Source organism: Takifugu flavidus, chromosome 1 (genome assembly GCF_003711565.1).
Source record: "Takifugu flavidus isolate HTHZ2018 chromosome 1, ASM371156v2, whole genome shotgun sequence".
NCBI classification, from domain to species: Eukaryota; Metazoa; Chordata; class Actinopteri; order Tetraodontiformes; family Tetraodontidae; genus Takifugu; species Takifugu flavidus.
Genome location: NC_079520.1, coordinates 23982956 through 23998133, shown reverse-complemented (window position 1 = coordinate 23998133; position 15178 = coordinate 23982956). Strand labels below are relative to the sequence as shown.

At 47.3% G+C, this 15178-nt stretch overlaps 1 protein-coding gene across 1 annotated transcript; it reads left to right on the top strand.

The window, feature by feature from the left end:
* Positions 1–1769: 1769 nt before the first annotated feature.
* Positions 1770–4280, top strand: LOC130537199 (zinc finger protein 503-like). Its single transcript, XM_057053828.1, has 2 exons — positions 1770–2300; positions 2697–4280. The coding sequence occupies exons 1-2, from the start codon at positions 2046–2048 to the stop codon at positions 4128–4130; spliced, it is 1689 nt and encodes a 562-aa protein (XP_056909808.1). The 5' UTR covers positions 1770–2045; the 3' UTR covers positions 4131–4280.
* Positions 4281–15178: the final 10898 nt, after the last annotated feature.

Sequence of the window (15178 nt, the reverse complement as noted above, 5' to 3'; positions counted from 1 at the left end):
CATTTAGAAACCAGCTTAGCAAGTGGGTCCTAATCCCTCCCCCTCATTTAGCTCAGGCAGTCTCCATAAGACTCCATAAACAGTTTTTTGCTGACATGAGGAAAACACATTTTTGTCCTGTTGTAGGTAATAATTTTGTAATTTATTCAGGATTTTTCTGGCTGTTTTGATTGATTACTTACTATGTGTCTAATGCGCAGGGTGTTCTGTGTTGAAAAGGTTATAAAGGGTGTTATTGCTTACAGACTGCTCAGGCGGGTTTAATAAAGAAACCTACAGGCTTTTTGTTGCAACACTGTTGCCTTCACTTTATTATGAAATAAAGCAAACATAAGCGAGTCCTTCAGCGAAAATGTCACGACTTATTTTAAACCGTTATTCCCATGTAAAAGACTGTTTGCTGTAATTAAGTGAGGGACCCGACCTTCTTGCATACACAGCAGTGTTTCCACCGGCTCCGTGGGATTCATAAACGTGTCCTTGTGTGAAATAATAGCAGGAGGTTTCAAGCTTTCTGCTTAAAAGTAATGAATTACAGCGTCAGGGGGAAAAATGTGCAGCCATTTAAGGATAAAGCCGAGAATTTGGTGTCTGCCGCGGCGAGCCATTCATCACGTCCACAATAAAGGAGTTTTTGCCTGACGGTCGAAATTTATGGTCGCCCTTCTCTGCCCTAATAACTCAGAGCGCCGTGTCAGAGCCTGACAGCCGTTGCCGAAAACAGCCCCCCTGTTATCAATCAAAAAACACTTGCATATGTTTAACTTTCGCCTGATCAGCAAGACATTTATAGGCTATTGAGTAATAAGATAAGTGGCTCTATTTCGATGGGAAGAAATGTGGAAGCTTTAAATGATTAATAGCGGCCACAAGAGAGGTTTTTAAGCGCTCTTGGAATAATAAGTGGATTTTTTTTTTTACTCGCGCTTTTTTTGGGGTTGGTTGTGGCACAATATTAAGGATTTTCAAACGTAAAAAGTAGTTGAAGGAAAATATTAAATTCGGGACTTGCGGTTTTGTACACAGCTTATCTCCCATCAAACAAATTGCAGTTTAGATCTTTTTACCGAACCAACAGGCCTAAATGAAGATGGAAGTGTGAAAGAGGCGAAACCTTTCTTCTCTGCGCATCTCTGGGATTCACTTTCCAGCAGTTGACCTAAATCTGACTGGGCGGAAGCGAGGGGGAAAATAAAATGCTCGACAGCTGACAGATAGGCGGAGTGCAGGACAGTGAAGTGACAGCTGACAGGCTGCGTGATTGAGAGGAGAAAGTTGCACAAAATGTGAAACACGCCGATGGATATCGAAGCGGAGCGAACACATCACCATCATTCTGCAGTCAGAAATTATTAAAATGCCTCTCTGGTCATTTTTTTAACGCACAGAACATGTAATCCGATTTAATATGTTGTATATACAACATACAAATGTACGCTCCTATAGTATTAGGGCTCACCTTTTGAAAAAAAATGTCAAAAATTAGCTTTCTGTATTAAATAAGTTTGTTATCTGGAGTTTATAGTGTATTGTTTTTCCTGCTGCTGGTCTAGTCCTTGGAAACAACCGTTGCGGGTGCGGCGCATGCGCATATGTGAAAATTACGCAAATATGCACGCAAAAGACCCTAAATTAAAATGTTTTGAGGTGCGTGTAATGTGATATGGAGCCTACGTCTACACGAGGAGGAAACGTCACTCTCATTCGAGGCTTCCATCGCAGCGGGAAGTCCTTTTTGATTGGGAGGCGGCAGCGCTTGTGATCTGCGGACTAGCGCAGCTCAAAGGGAGGCGGAGTGATCTCTCTTGCCCACGACGCACGTAAACAGAGTCCGCTCTCGGACCTACAGCCACACCAGAGAGATACCGGGGATGAGGCAACGCGGCTCCGATACGCACGGAATTTGCTCGCACGCAGCGCGTCTCTTTTAAGGATTAAACCTTATTTGTTTTACTTCTGGCAAGGACTCCAGCTGTTTGACGTCTGTCTGTGTTGGCTTTATTCACTCCACACATGAATATCTTAAATTCCACGAGAATTGGGTCATGATCACATCGCCCACGGTTTCTGTCCTGAGAAACAGCACGAATCCAGCGTGGGAGAGCGGCTCGTCGGGAGAGAAGGGCGCATACAAGATCAGCTACCGATCCGTTCACAACTCCGTCTCTCCCACAGATCCTTCTCGCCAAGCTAGTCGCCTTCCTATAAAGGTTTTAAAAATGCTCACGGCTCGAGCTGGACATCTTTTGCACCCCGAGTACCTTCAGCCTTTACCGTCAACCCCTGTCAGTCCCATCGAGGTAAGTACCAAACTGGAAATTTGGGCAAAACAGGCATCAGTTCTGTACATATCAAAGTGTTTTTGAAGGTTGAAGGTTCCGCACAAATCTGGTTTATTAACTAAGATCGATTTTTTTTATCGATTCATTCTTAATACATGTTCACCTTTTTGTGTTTGTTGTTGTTGTTGTTTTTTTGGGGGGGGTGGTCCGTGCTAAATGTTTTCGGCAGTTATTCAGTCTTTTGGCGTGTAAGTCCCTTATCTAAATGTCTCTTACGTGTAGAGGTTTCGATTGGACCCGAGATAAGTTTAAGCGTTGCGTAAATACGCGCAGCGATCGCTTCTCACGAGTTCTGCGTACGTGTGGTTTTGCTAAATTTACTGATCGACCTATTTTTGTTTATTTGTTTAACAGCTGGATGCCAAAAAAAGTCCCCTGGCTCTCTTGGCTCAGACGTGCTCTCAGATCGGCAAACCGGATCCGCCATCCTCATCCAAACTGTCCTCGGTGACGTCAAATGGGTCAAGTGATAAAGAGACCAAATCCGGTCCGCTGAAAATGAGCGACATCGGTGCCGACGACAAATCCAGCTTCAAACCATACTCCAAGTCGTCGGAGAGGAAAGATTCGAGCAGCAGCCTCAGTGGAGATAAAACCAGTTTCCGAGTGCCTAGCGCCACCTGCCAGCCGTTCACTCCCAGGACAGGCAGCCCCAGCTCCTGCACCTCAGTCTCTCCACTGCCGGCTGAAGCCAAAGCAGGGGACAAGGAGGAAAAGAAAGAGTCTGATAGCAATAAAACCACTACAACAGAGAGCAACGGCAGCCATCGGATAAGTGGAATTACATCTGATGGCAGTCAAAACCAGGAGAACACATCTGGATCCAAGACCACCACATCAGACTCGACCTCTGTAACGTCTTCATCATCCTCCGTCCTCAGCTCAGGACTGGTGGCGCCCGTTTCCCCATATAAGCCCGGCCATACAGTTTTCCCCTTGCCACCTGCTGGGCTTTCCTACCCTGGAAGTTTAGCAGGTGCCTATGCAGGCTACCCGCAGCCATTCCTCCCTCCTGGAATGACCCTTGACCCGACCAAGTCCAGCAGCCAGCTTTTGAGCGCGCAGTTTGCTGCCGCCAGCTCGCTGGGATGCAGTAAAGCAGGAACTAGTCCCTTAGCCGGAGCCTCCCCGCCATCTCTTATGTCTGCCGGCCTGTGTCGAGACCCCTACTGCCTCAGCTACCACTGCACCAGCCATTTGTCCGGTGCGTCCAGCGCAAACTGTTCACACGAGTCCGCCGCGGCTGCAGCTGCGGCCGCCAACGCGCTCAAATCCGGATATCCGCTCATGTACCCGACGCACCCTTTACATGGCGTGCACTCTGCGACCCCGACTTTTAGCGGACACCCGTTATATCCGTACGGGTTTATGCTGCCGAACGACCCCATGCCGCATGTGTGTAACTGGGTGTCTGCAAACGGACCTTGCGATAAGCGATTTTCCTCCTCAGAGGAGCTCCTCAGCCACTTGCGGACTCACACGGCCTTTGCCGGCACGGAGAAGTTAATATCTGGGTACCCGGGCTCGTCTTCTCTCGCTAACGCGGCCGCTGCCATGGCTTGCCACATGCACATGCCTCACAATGGCAGTCCAGGCAGCCCCGGCACGCTGGCGCTCAGAGGCCCCCATCCTCTCGGACTGAGCAGCCGCTACCACCCGTATTCAAAGAGCCCCCTGCCCGCACCCGGAGCGCCGGTGCCGGTGCCCGCGGCTACAGGAGCATATTATTCCCCGTACGCCTTGTATGGACAGAGACTGACAACAGCCTCGGCCTTAGGATACCAATAAATACAAAGAATTATACGTTTATAAAGGAGATTTAGACCCACTGAGTTTTATATTGTACTTCAAGGAGGGACTGAAGCCGTGTGGGAACCGGTGTATTTATTTGCGATAGCTTCAAGCGTGACTAAAATAAAAAAAATAATAATAATATGACTTTGCTTCAATGTGCATTATTTTACACACACGCCATTGCGCCTCATTTGTGCAGAAACGGGACGTCGGCATTTATTTTTATTCTCCCTTCCTCAGACCAGGAGAGGCGCTTTTACGCGGACGGATGAGAGACGCGCCGGTGCTGATGTGATTTAACCGGATGATGGACGCGAGGATGACTGGTCGGGAAATCAATTAGATCGGCTTCTTTCGCGACTGCGTTTCATTCATCGTCGTGGGGAGCGAGACGCAGACCTGGGTGTCATTTTGAAACTCCAGGCAGCTGCGGTCGGCACAGCGGCCTGTTTCTCGAAGTTTAGAAACGCCACGCAGGCCGAAATTTATTTTTTTATCATTTTAAAATGCTCCTCCGTTTGTGGAAATATGGTAAATACATATGAACAAGTTGTGCGGAGGTGACCAAATCTGTGCGTAGGTATTTTTAGTTTTTTGGACTTTATGGTTATGCCCCCACTCTCTCTGTATATATATGTGTGTGTGTGTGTGTGTGTGTGTGTGTGTGTGTGTGAGAGAGAGAGAGAGAGAGAGAGAGAGAGATCGTTTCATTAACAAAGACAAACGAGCAGCTGATGCGTGAGCGCAGCTCACTAAACAGAGATTTACGCTGACACCAGATGTGGGACGTTTCCACAGCTTTTGTCATCGCTGTAATGAAGCTGCGTGAGGCAGAGAATGAAACACGGCGAGGCCCAACTATTTAATCAGCCGCTTAAAACAAGCCAGCTAAAGCAGGCCGGCAGCGTCATTATCCACCCTCGGTAAATCAGACGGTTCTGCAGCAATAAAATCACCATTATTAACGGTCAGATGTCATATTCATCAAGGCCGCGCATCGTTCATGCGCACGGAGACGCATGCAGCTCCATGATAGATGGTAAGAAAAGCCTCTAACCAGTACAGAACCAGTCAGCCATGAAGCCAGTTTGACTCAAATATGATGCTTTTTTTTCTTTACCAACCCCACACATCAGGGTAATGGGAGTTAACGGGATTATGATTGTAGTAGGTTCATAATTATGTTTAATTAATGACAGGGTGACATGACCATTTAACTGTACTGTGATCTGGATTAAATATGGGGTCGTGGATGTTGTAATAATTTTTTAGGTTATCATTTATTGCCAGAAAATATAGCTTTAATGACATAAAATGCCAGTAATTTACAGTTCAATATCACAAATTGAAAAATTAAAGTTAATATATTGATGAATAAAACAAAATTATTCTCTCGTTTCTTCAATTATAGATTATCTATGAACACCTATCAATATAAAACAAACCTGAGATAAATTTCTTGAATTAGATTCTATAACATCTGTGCAGTAAAGTTGCATGTTTATAAATGAATCCTGAAAAGCCCAAAAAAGCTTCCAATCTAAGCACTTTTAGTGGTTCCAGCAACATTATGGATAAAAATCACCCATAAACCTCATACTTTTATTTTATGAGCCACCTATTCAGCTGCTTGGCCGACACGAAACAGCCTTCTGGTTTAAAGTTTTGCAAGTAAACTAAGAGTGAGAGCAGGTTTTTTTGCGCAATACCAGTGGGCCGTTCTGGGGCAGGTCACCGGGGGCACATGCTGCATCATGTGGATCGAGGTCAGTGGAACATCTGTTTATTGCGTTTCCCCTCTCAGAGGCATCAATCTAACGAGGACTATTTCCCCTCAAAATACCGTCGGGCCACGAGACACTCTGGGAGGGCCTGAGTCGCAGCGCCGCCCCACCTGGTCAGCTTTGAACTGCAGCGTGAGGAAGACACATGGCCTTACACCTGAAAGGGGGGGGTGCAGATCGGCACAGCCTGGATCATCACAGACATGTCAGTGTTTAAAAATGACCCCTATGGCACAGCTGCACGCCATGTGTTACACTGTCTGTAGGTTGTTACTCTTGTGGTCATCATGGCTGCTATTTCCAGGAACGGCTCTAATACACACAGCGACCAGATATTTACACATGTTGTGGCCACGTAATGAATTTAACACCCTTTTGTCAGTCGCGCCACGGGATTTTCCACGTTGCTGGATAAACTTTTTGCTCATTTGAACGGATTTTTCTCGCTGCTTATGTACCCTGGCAAGGCGAGCAGCTCTGTGTTTATAGGCGGAGTGGGGGGGGCGTGATGACCTATTGCATGCTCACTCAGCTGAGAAGCGTGTCTTCCATCATCCGGGGAAACATGGCGCACACGCTCGCAGGAGAAAGGCTTCCTCAAACTAGCTAAATATTTGTCGTCGCTCCATCATTTCCTCCTTCTGACAAGCAAAGTAAACAGAAGGAAGTCAGAGGCAAAGCCGGGTTCTGCTGACCCTTTGACCTTTGGAGAGGCTCTTCTTTTATCAACTCCAACGAGGCGTCATTAAGTGCAGGAAGGCGGCCTGATTTTAATTCCGTACGCTCCCAATAAAGGGAGACTTTTTCCCTCATTTTATAAGTCCGTCATTGAGAAACGGAGCGAGGGGGAATTTTGGTTTGAAGGGAATCTGTCGACACACAAGGCAAAGGAAAGAGCAACAGTGAGGGAAACAGTGGGCCCTTGTCTTTCAGCACCAAACGTGCCCTATAATTTACACATCACTGACAGGGGCCATTTTGAAGGCTGTCACAGGCGGCAAACTTTTTGTCTCCAAACATCTCGCTCGCACCCAGTCGACTTCTGCGAGGGTCCGGGTGATTAATGACTTCTGGCCTCATTGTGAGGAGGTGGCTAATTAACTGCAGGCTGACTGAAGAGACACGCTATGAAAACCCTCCTCTGATAACCTCAACTCCCCCCCCCCCCCCCTTCGCTTTGGCATGTGGAAGCTCTTACTGACAAATTTGCAAGCAACAGGCTAGCGTTGAGTAAGATGAATGGCCTCTGAGCGCAGTAAACAGCCTTTAATTTAACCGTGTTTAAATGTATGACACGCCAGCGTTGCGCTCCCGCTCCGTTCGTGCTCTCTCGTCGGGAAACGCGGCCAAAGTTCCCCTGCTGTTGGGCTGAAATTTGGCTTGGCATATTCATGTAGGGAGTTTCTGCGGGCCTGGCAAACATGTGTCCGTTGCCTCTTTGAGTTTTCTGCAGTTCCTTCAGTCTGACATTCAGAGACAAAGGCGTTTTTTTTACAGCAATGTCCCGAGCTGGCAGCCGACGGCAACATCTGACAGAATTATAGGCAAATAAAAGGATTTCCTAAAGCCAGCAGAGGAAGAATACTTGATTTACAACTGTGGCCCGAGATTCTATTATTGTGTTTGTTAACATGCTATATTGCTGTGTTTGCAGTCATGTCGACAGGCCAAGTTAATCACATTACTATGGAGCCCGCGCGCCTCACCCCGCCTGACAGCTTTAGTGCCGGAATTATTGCCCTGACCTATGAGAGGAAACTCACTGCGGACACGGGCCTTGATGAAAGAAATCCAAGGATAAATTAAATACATATTTTGCAAAACACTCATTATGAGGGGAAAATGGGGAACGAAACCAATAACGTGGATGAAAAATGCTGTTTGGACCCCAAACGTATGAAAGTGGCAGCTGGCAGAGCATTCCAGGTGATGGACACCTCACTTCCATAAGTCAAATATGACAGACTGCTGTTCATTAATGTACAGGAGGGCCTGCAGAACCCAGGCAGCCATCTGCTTTAATGGGCAGAGTAATCTACGGCTGTGATTAGGGCTGCGGAGTTTCCCTTTAATCTTTTTCAGCCTCCAAAAAAAAAGAGAGGAGAAAAAAAGCCCATCTGCACCATGTGGCACATCATTTTGCTTTAAGACAAATGGGCTGTTTTTGTATGATCCAAAATTAGATCAGCAGAAAACAATCAATCTTTTAAAGAGCCTGGAAAAAGAAATGAGCGGTGGGTTCTGGTTCCCCTCTTCTTGTCTGCAGGAACTCAGCCCTCACTTTTCAGGGCCTGACTGAGGGCTCTGATGTTCTCCGCTCGCTGACGTCGTGCACGCCAGGACCAGAGGAGACGCGGAAACACAGAGGAAATACTCCAAGTCATCTTTTCTGCAAATTAGTTAGATGATGCAAGTGTCAGTCTCCCCTTCCTCCTGTGACAGTTGTCCCCCCCCCACCCCCCCAACCTCCCCCCATTACTGGCGCAGCGATGCTTACGATGCACGACAAAATGGGAAACGTGTTTTTTTATAGGAGACCTGTCTGTCAGCTGGCTCTGGAGTCATAACAAATCACCAGCACTCAGCTGAGGCTGAACATCGGGGGCGTCAGGAGGAAGACGGATGACCCGCGGGCCTTTGAAGTGCTCTGGCAGTTCAGATGGCTCAGCGGCGCTGACAGAGAAATATACACAACAGAGCAACCAATAATGAGAACATTAAACATTCCAGCCACCTGACAGGCTGACAAAAGCAGCCTGGCCCTGCATCAATCATCCGTATCAGACGTAACCTTGACAATTAGTCCTCTCGGATACTCGCTCCAACCTCTGTGTCTTTGCCGCTCCGTTTACGGCAGAGAAGGCCGGAGAGCTCCATCTCCTTCCTCGGTCCTGATGGATAAAGCCCGGTCAGAGGGGGCGCGTCGGTTAAACAAACGACGGACTCCGAATCAGTTGGAAAGTTGTTTGTAAAGTTACGGCGCTCCGAGGATGGATGGAAAAAGAGGAGAAGAAACACACGCTCGCCGTAGTTCAACAGTTCTCCTCCCCTCTGGAGATGCAGAACGCTCAAAAAAAATGTACCCGACCTATGTTTATGGCTCTGCCTGCTCAAATGTGCGTTTTAATGATGTCTCGCAGGCATTTGGAAGCTATATAAACACTTGTAGCAGAGCCAAATCCTTGGTTTCAGTATGATTCAAGGCGCAGATCAGCATAAAGCATGAACGCTTCTCTAATGGGAGCCTAACGAGGTTACATTTTACATCGGTATCTGTGTAAACATGCGCTAAATGTCAAGTGTACTGTTAAAACGCCCAGTAAATCCAGCTCACTAAAAGACCTGATATCATTAACGCTCCAAAAAGATCGCTCATGGCCTTTTATTTCCTTTTCAGTCGACCCCACTCTGGCTGGAGTCGTGTGTGCGGCGGGCTTTGGATCTGCCTGCACACAAATCCTAAAGTCTTTGACCTTCTGGGGGGGGGGGAGGGAAAGCAGGAGGTCATGCTGTCATCACTCCATTTGCTCCACTCTGTGTTTACCATATGACAAATGAGCCATATGAAACGACATTTCCCTTTCGCCCAACACCTGCATGGAAAAAGCCGAGCGCCTGACAGACGGACGGATGGCAGAGCCTCCAAACTACTGTATCTCCTCTCATTTGGTGAAACACGAAGAGCTGCGGCCAGCCCATGTTTATACCAACTACCTGAGACGGGGTTTTGCAGTTCCAAGCCCCGAGGATGATAAATGGCTCCGCTAACCCAGCGGGACTGCCGACCCAAACGAGGACGGAGTTAATTGCCGTGCGAAATACTTTGGCATGAAGGCAAAGAAAATGCAGGCGAGCCCTGGCCAGGGGGAGGGAGGGGGGGAGGGGGGGTGCTGCTCTGAACTCCAAGTTGGCGTTTGCTTACAAGAGTTCACTCCAGTGTCCATAAATCACAGACTGCTTACAGCTGAAACTGCCCTTAGTCATCAACGTGCAATAGAGTGAGTGACAGATTCCATCCTGACTACATTAGGCCGCTTCAAACGAGACTCCTTTAAAACTCTCCCACCATCTTGAAACTCCCAGGAAATGGGAACCAGATGGACGAGCACGACAGCGAGCTCGGCTCATATGGGGGGGGAGTGGGAAAAGAGCAGATATATTTTATATATCTGGATATATCTATAGAAGGGGATGACAGGGGTCAATTTGAGGTATCCTGAGTTCTGACGAGCTTTCAACCCGGCTCAGATAAGGCTTCACCTCACGCCAACGATCGGCAGAACACGTGTTTTCGGTCAGCGTGCACGGCATGTGCACGGGGGCACGTGCACTACACAGGATTTTAACAAGAGGAAAATGTTTCAGCACCAGTTTCATTCCTATATGAAGCAATAAACGCTACATAAAAAAGTGGATATGAGAATAATGGTCTGTTTATTCCTGGCAGGCTGCTGAGCTGACTCAACACTAACAGGTCGCGGCTAGTAACCAAAGTTACTAAAGTCTTTCTTTAGGATTATCCAGACTTCATTCCGGTAAAGTCCAACAATTTCTCCTTATGCTGTCGTGATGTGCCAACACCCAACCGTTCCGATAACCAGCCCCTTGGTGTCTGTCGGAATATTAAAGGCACAAATCCAAAGGAGGGAATCCTGCTCGAGGCTCGATGCTGTTAATAGTTGCTCATTTTTGTAGCGGAAAGAACTTGGACAATTACGTTAACACCACCCAGGAGAAAGATCGCACCACAGAGACCATTGTGCTGCCTTTGTTCTTCCCAATCCTCATGTCAGAATTCCAGTTTAATCAACTTTAGAGCGATTACCTGTAATCCTAACAGGGCTATAATTAATCCTCCCGTTCTTCGTTCGCATCGACGTCAGAATAAAGTCACCGTAAGTTCAGAAGCGTGCTAATATGCTAACGCGGGGGCGGTCCACTCAACCACAGGGGTAAAAGGAGCAGCAATTTAGAGCAAAGTGACATTCGCTGGGATTTTCTTCAGCCTTATAAGACAAATAGAGATAAGAGAGGTAATGTGATTTGAATGATCTGAACCTTTCTGGAAAACTGTTTATCTTGGCTAGCGGTTTATTTGTAACATAATTTACGCTGACCGAGGCAACATCAGTCACCATTAGTATATAATTATCACATATTTAGTCTAAAATTATGGCCTAACCTCTTCCTCCTCCACCTAATGAATCAGATCTTAAACATTTATTCTCTGGAGTGCACAGCTGGAAACCGCATGATCTCGATCTTGTTAAGATCTTATGACACTACGATCATTTCACCTTCTTTTATATCATATAATGCAAGTTTAAATGTAAACGAGCGAAGCCTCGCTTGGAACAGGCCCCGCTCCTCCATAATAAATAGCGGCAGAACACTGGAATGTAATTTACAGTTAGAAATAATCCTTCTATTTGACTGATTTATCTCCACTGCAGAATAGTTCTGTGAGCTGTTTGTACTTATGTTTATTTATTCATCTTCTTTTTGACACGATGTGTCCAGCAGATGTATGATGCTGTGTCTCCCCGACCTGGCTTAATACCGTAAAATTATTTGTTCTTTGGCTCTGGCTGGAAACACCTGCCCTGTTCTCTCACTCTATATATCACACAGTAAGCTCCTGAGCAGATGCTGGAGGGTCAGCGGGGAGTGCGGGGGCCACGCAGCCCTCCATCTTTACTGGACGGGATCAGAAGTCAAGATTTGTCGTCTCTGCTGATGAATGGCGCATTCCTCTACCTTTCCAGAAACACCTTTCCCAGTTTGTCAGCCTCTTAATCTCGGCAGATGCCGGATTTCGGGCAGGAATTTCTATTACTTTCCCGCGCCGGAGTCTTTCTCCGGAGTTTGCTTTGCAGTCAGTCGGAGATCAAAGACGGCGCTTCGGGTCTCGGCGTCGGCGCGAGAGACGTCGGTGACATCTTCCATTCACGCCCGCGCGGCGTCTGCTCGCGTCTCGTGCTCGCTCGCTCGTCACATCCCACAACAAAGAGCGATGCCCCGAGTTATCATCCATCAAAATGAGCCTTTTATGGCCCATCAAAAGACAATGAACTGCCGGAGTGAAAGGAGCGTTCGCAACGTGAAGTGACAGCGAATACTCCAGACGCAGATTAAACAGCGTCGGAAATGAGAGAGCTCCGTAATGTTTGGGTAATTTGTGAGGATTAGATGTTATGATTCATCTTTATGAAGCGGAGGGGGGGAGGGGGGCTGGGTTCTCTCTGCTCTGCTAGTTCGGGCGTCTCAATTTACTCTGGGTTTGAAGTATCGGCTCCATTTGGTTCCAGAGTGGAGCGCTCCGTTTTCAAACATCATCAAACGTCTTTAATGTCTCAGCTCGGAGGGACGAGCTCCGTGTTTAGATATAAAACTGACGTATTTTCTCTCAAAGGCATCGCGTTTGTTCCAGCCGCTGCCAAACGTCGGAGGTTTAGGAATAAAAGGCTACTGGCAGGCCGCGCTCCATGCAGCCTAAACCATCAACAGCTCTTTGTACGCTACCGCTCCTGGATTATTCCTCCCAAGTCAACCATCAAGCTCTGTAGCGAGCGCCGCCACGTGAAAATATGGCCGAGGTAAAGGGGCGAGTGAAACAAGACGCTGGCGCGATTATTCTGTATCCTGTCTGTCTGTAACGTGTTGTGACAGCAGCAGGTCCCCGCAGAACCCCGTTGTCAGGTGCGAGGCCTCCTGCGCCGCGTCGGACACCTGACAGGCGTCGGTCTCCTAGCGCCCGCTAACGGGGAGCATCTTTGGCTTCAACAGCAGCAGCTGTGGGTATTTATAAAGCCCGTCTACCGAGGCGAGGGGTCGGCCAATGTTGGGGTTTGCTAATGGCGGCGTGTCTAAAACTGGGGACTACATTTCTGATTTGGAGCGATGCATTTGAAGAGGCAAAGCCAGTGTTTCCACTGGCGTCTTCGTATTGGCGCCACGTTTGTGTTGGTTCTGAAACGGTGCAATTGACACGAACCAGCCACCTGACCACTGGTCCAGAAATGTGAAGTGGAAAGTCTGGGACAGTTTTTCTGAAACACACCTCGACAAAAGAAACCATCACCCCACAACAACAGACGGAAGGGGGAGGATATTCATTTACAGCTAATGCTTAGATTAGCTGCGAGCTAATGGTGGCACCAGGGTGCCCGTGGCCCTTAGCATTCTTTAATTACCTCTGAAACAGTGTTAGTCCTCTGGTTTACATCCTAATTACTGGTTATTGATCAATTATCTCATATCACCTGTATACACAGCCTGGTTTGCTATTTACACTGTTCGCTAATTCAGTCGTTTCCACCGACAAAATCACATTAAAACAGCTCTAATTAGCGGCTCCGCAGTAAATTATTCATGATACCATCTTCATTTGTCATTCCCTACAGGAATAAATGAAAATACACTTAATTAACACTTTCATTAAAAGCTCTCCTGAATAATGTGCAATTGTTGCTTCCCCTTCTGTTGGCGTCCCGTGTAATCGGTGTGATATAGGCCCGTTTTGGGGGAGGGGATTAAAAAATAGATACAGTTACAGCGGTATCACCTGAGAACAGCTCTGCGAGCATGAAGGGACGCATTATTCAGAATAAATGGATTATCTGGGAAACCAGCATAAATGACTCAATAAAACTGTTAAGCAGGCAGACAGCCACCGGTGGCCGACGTGATTAATTGCAGGCATTTCCAGATTGGATTTATTTTGTCTTTTATTTCCCCTTTAATGACTCACCACAACCACCACTCTTAATATATCGCCCATGTTTCCGGCTTACCGGTGACTAATGAGGATTCAAAATGGCCGTTATCTGCATTAATGCCTTTTTATTTGGAAAAGTCAATACGGAGCGAGCGCGTGCGAGGAAACCTGAGGCGACGGCCATCTGTAGCAGCTCGCGCCGTTAAAGACGTTGCGCGCTGTGTTTCATCACTCATTCATCCAGAAAAAGGGAAATTTACCAAGCCGGGATCAATGTTCGGCTTTGGTTGGATAAATTAGGACGTTCCTTAAGCGAGGCTGGTTTTAAAGTCGTCTCGGCCCTCAAAGGTGTGGTGTATATTTTGGTGGAGGGCTCTCCAGTGCTGAGCCATAGCTCAATTTAATGAACGACTGTGACTCAGTAACGACCCCGGTGATTCGTATATTGATGACGGAAATCAATTCCGCATCGGCTAACTGCAGAATTAGAGCCTTCTATTGCTTTAAATCTGGGCGCGGGGTAATATAGGATAAACTGGAGGTCGTGGTAAACTGGAACATGTCACTGGTGCGCAGAAGGAGACGGATGAGGTTCATTACAGCGCTGAAAACAGGCATGAAGACAAAACATGGACTCCAATAAAGGCCTGTGGAGGGACTGTAAAAGGCACACCCAAGGCGATGCTTTGTCAGACGGTTGTGCCACCGCACCGACGTCCTCCCCGTCTATGATTCAACACAGCTGAGCATGCTAGGATGGCACCCCAGAGAGGACTTTATTTTCATGTTTGCCAATCTTCCTCCATACCTGCCCAAGGTGGCCATAAATACACTTTTATGCCTCCCAGAGAAATACTTAAAGGAGCAGTTTGTCCGAGTCCTGTATGGACTCGCTTGGCAATATTCTTGATTGATGACGGCGGCGAAGTTTGGAGAGCCCCGGAGAGTTACCCCCATCTCATTTGTTTGGGAGTTTTACATTTGAGCATAATTCCTGCCCGGTTGTATTTATGTGGGCTTCGGACTCCTCTGCGCTCTTGTTTTTCAGCTTCTAAGGAAAAGTCCCCAAAAAAAGCCCTACATTCATTTTATGCATTCCTAGAGTCAGTTTTCTATATTGAGATTTCTGATTTCTCGGGCCTGTTTTACACATAAAGACGTGCAAGTTGCCTGTATTTGTAGCACGTGTGGCTCTTTTCCAACCCCCACATGATCTTAGGGACTCTACATTAAGCGGTATATACCTGACAATAAGCTGGTACATGACGTTAGCAAGAAAAACACCTCGTTTGGGTTTTTCTGTCAGTCAGGCCTCACATGGTTGCCCAGAAACGTGCGCTTCCATGCAGCATTTAGACGCCGCCTTATGCCCTCCCAGTCAATAACAAGATGATTGCTTGGCAGTGGCGTGTCTTGTTAGCGGAACAGTGTTGCGCCTGACATTTATCATAGCTCCGGGGTCGTCAACTCGATGCTTAACGACAATCCAATCGTTAAATGTGAACGGATGCAACTTGGCCATCTTGGAGGCAATGGCCTAA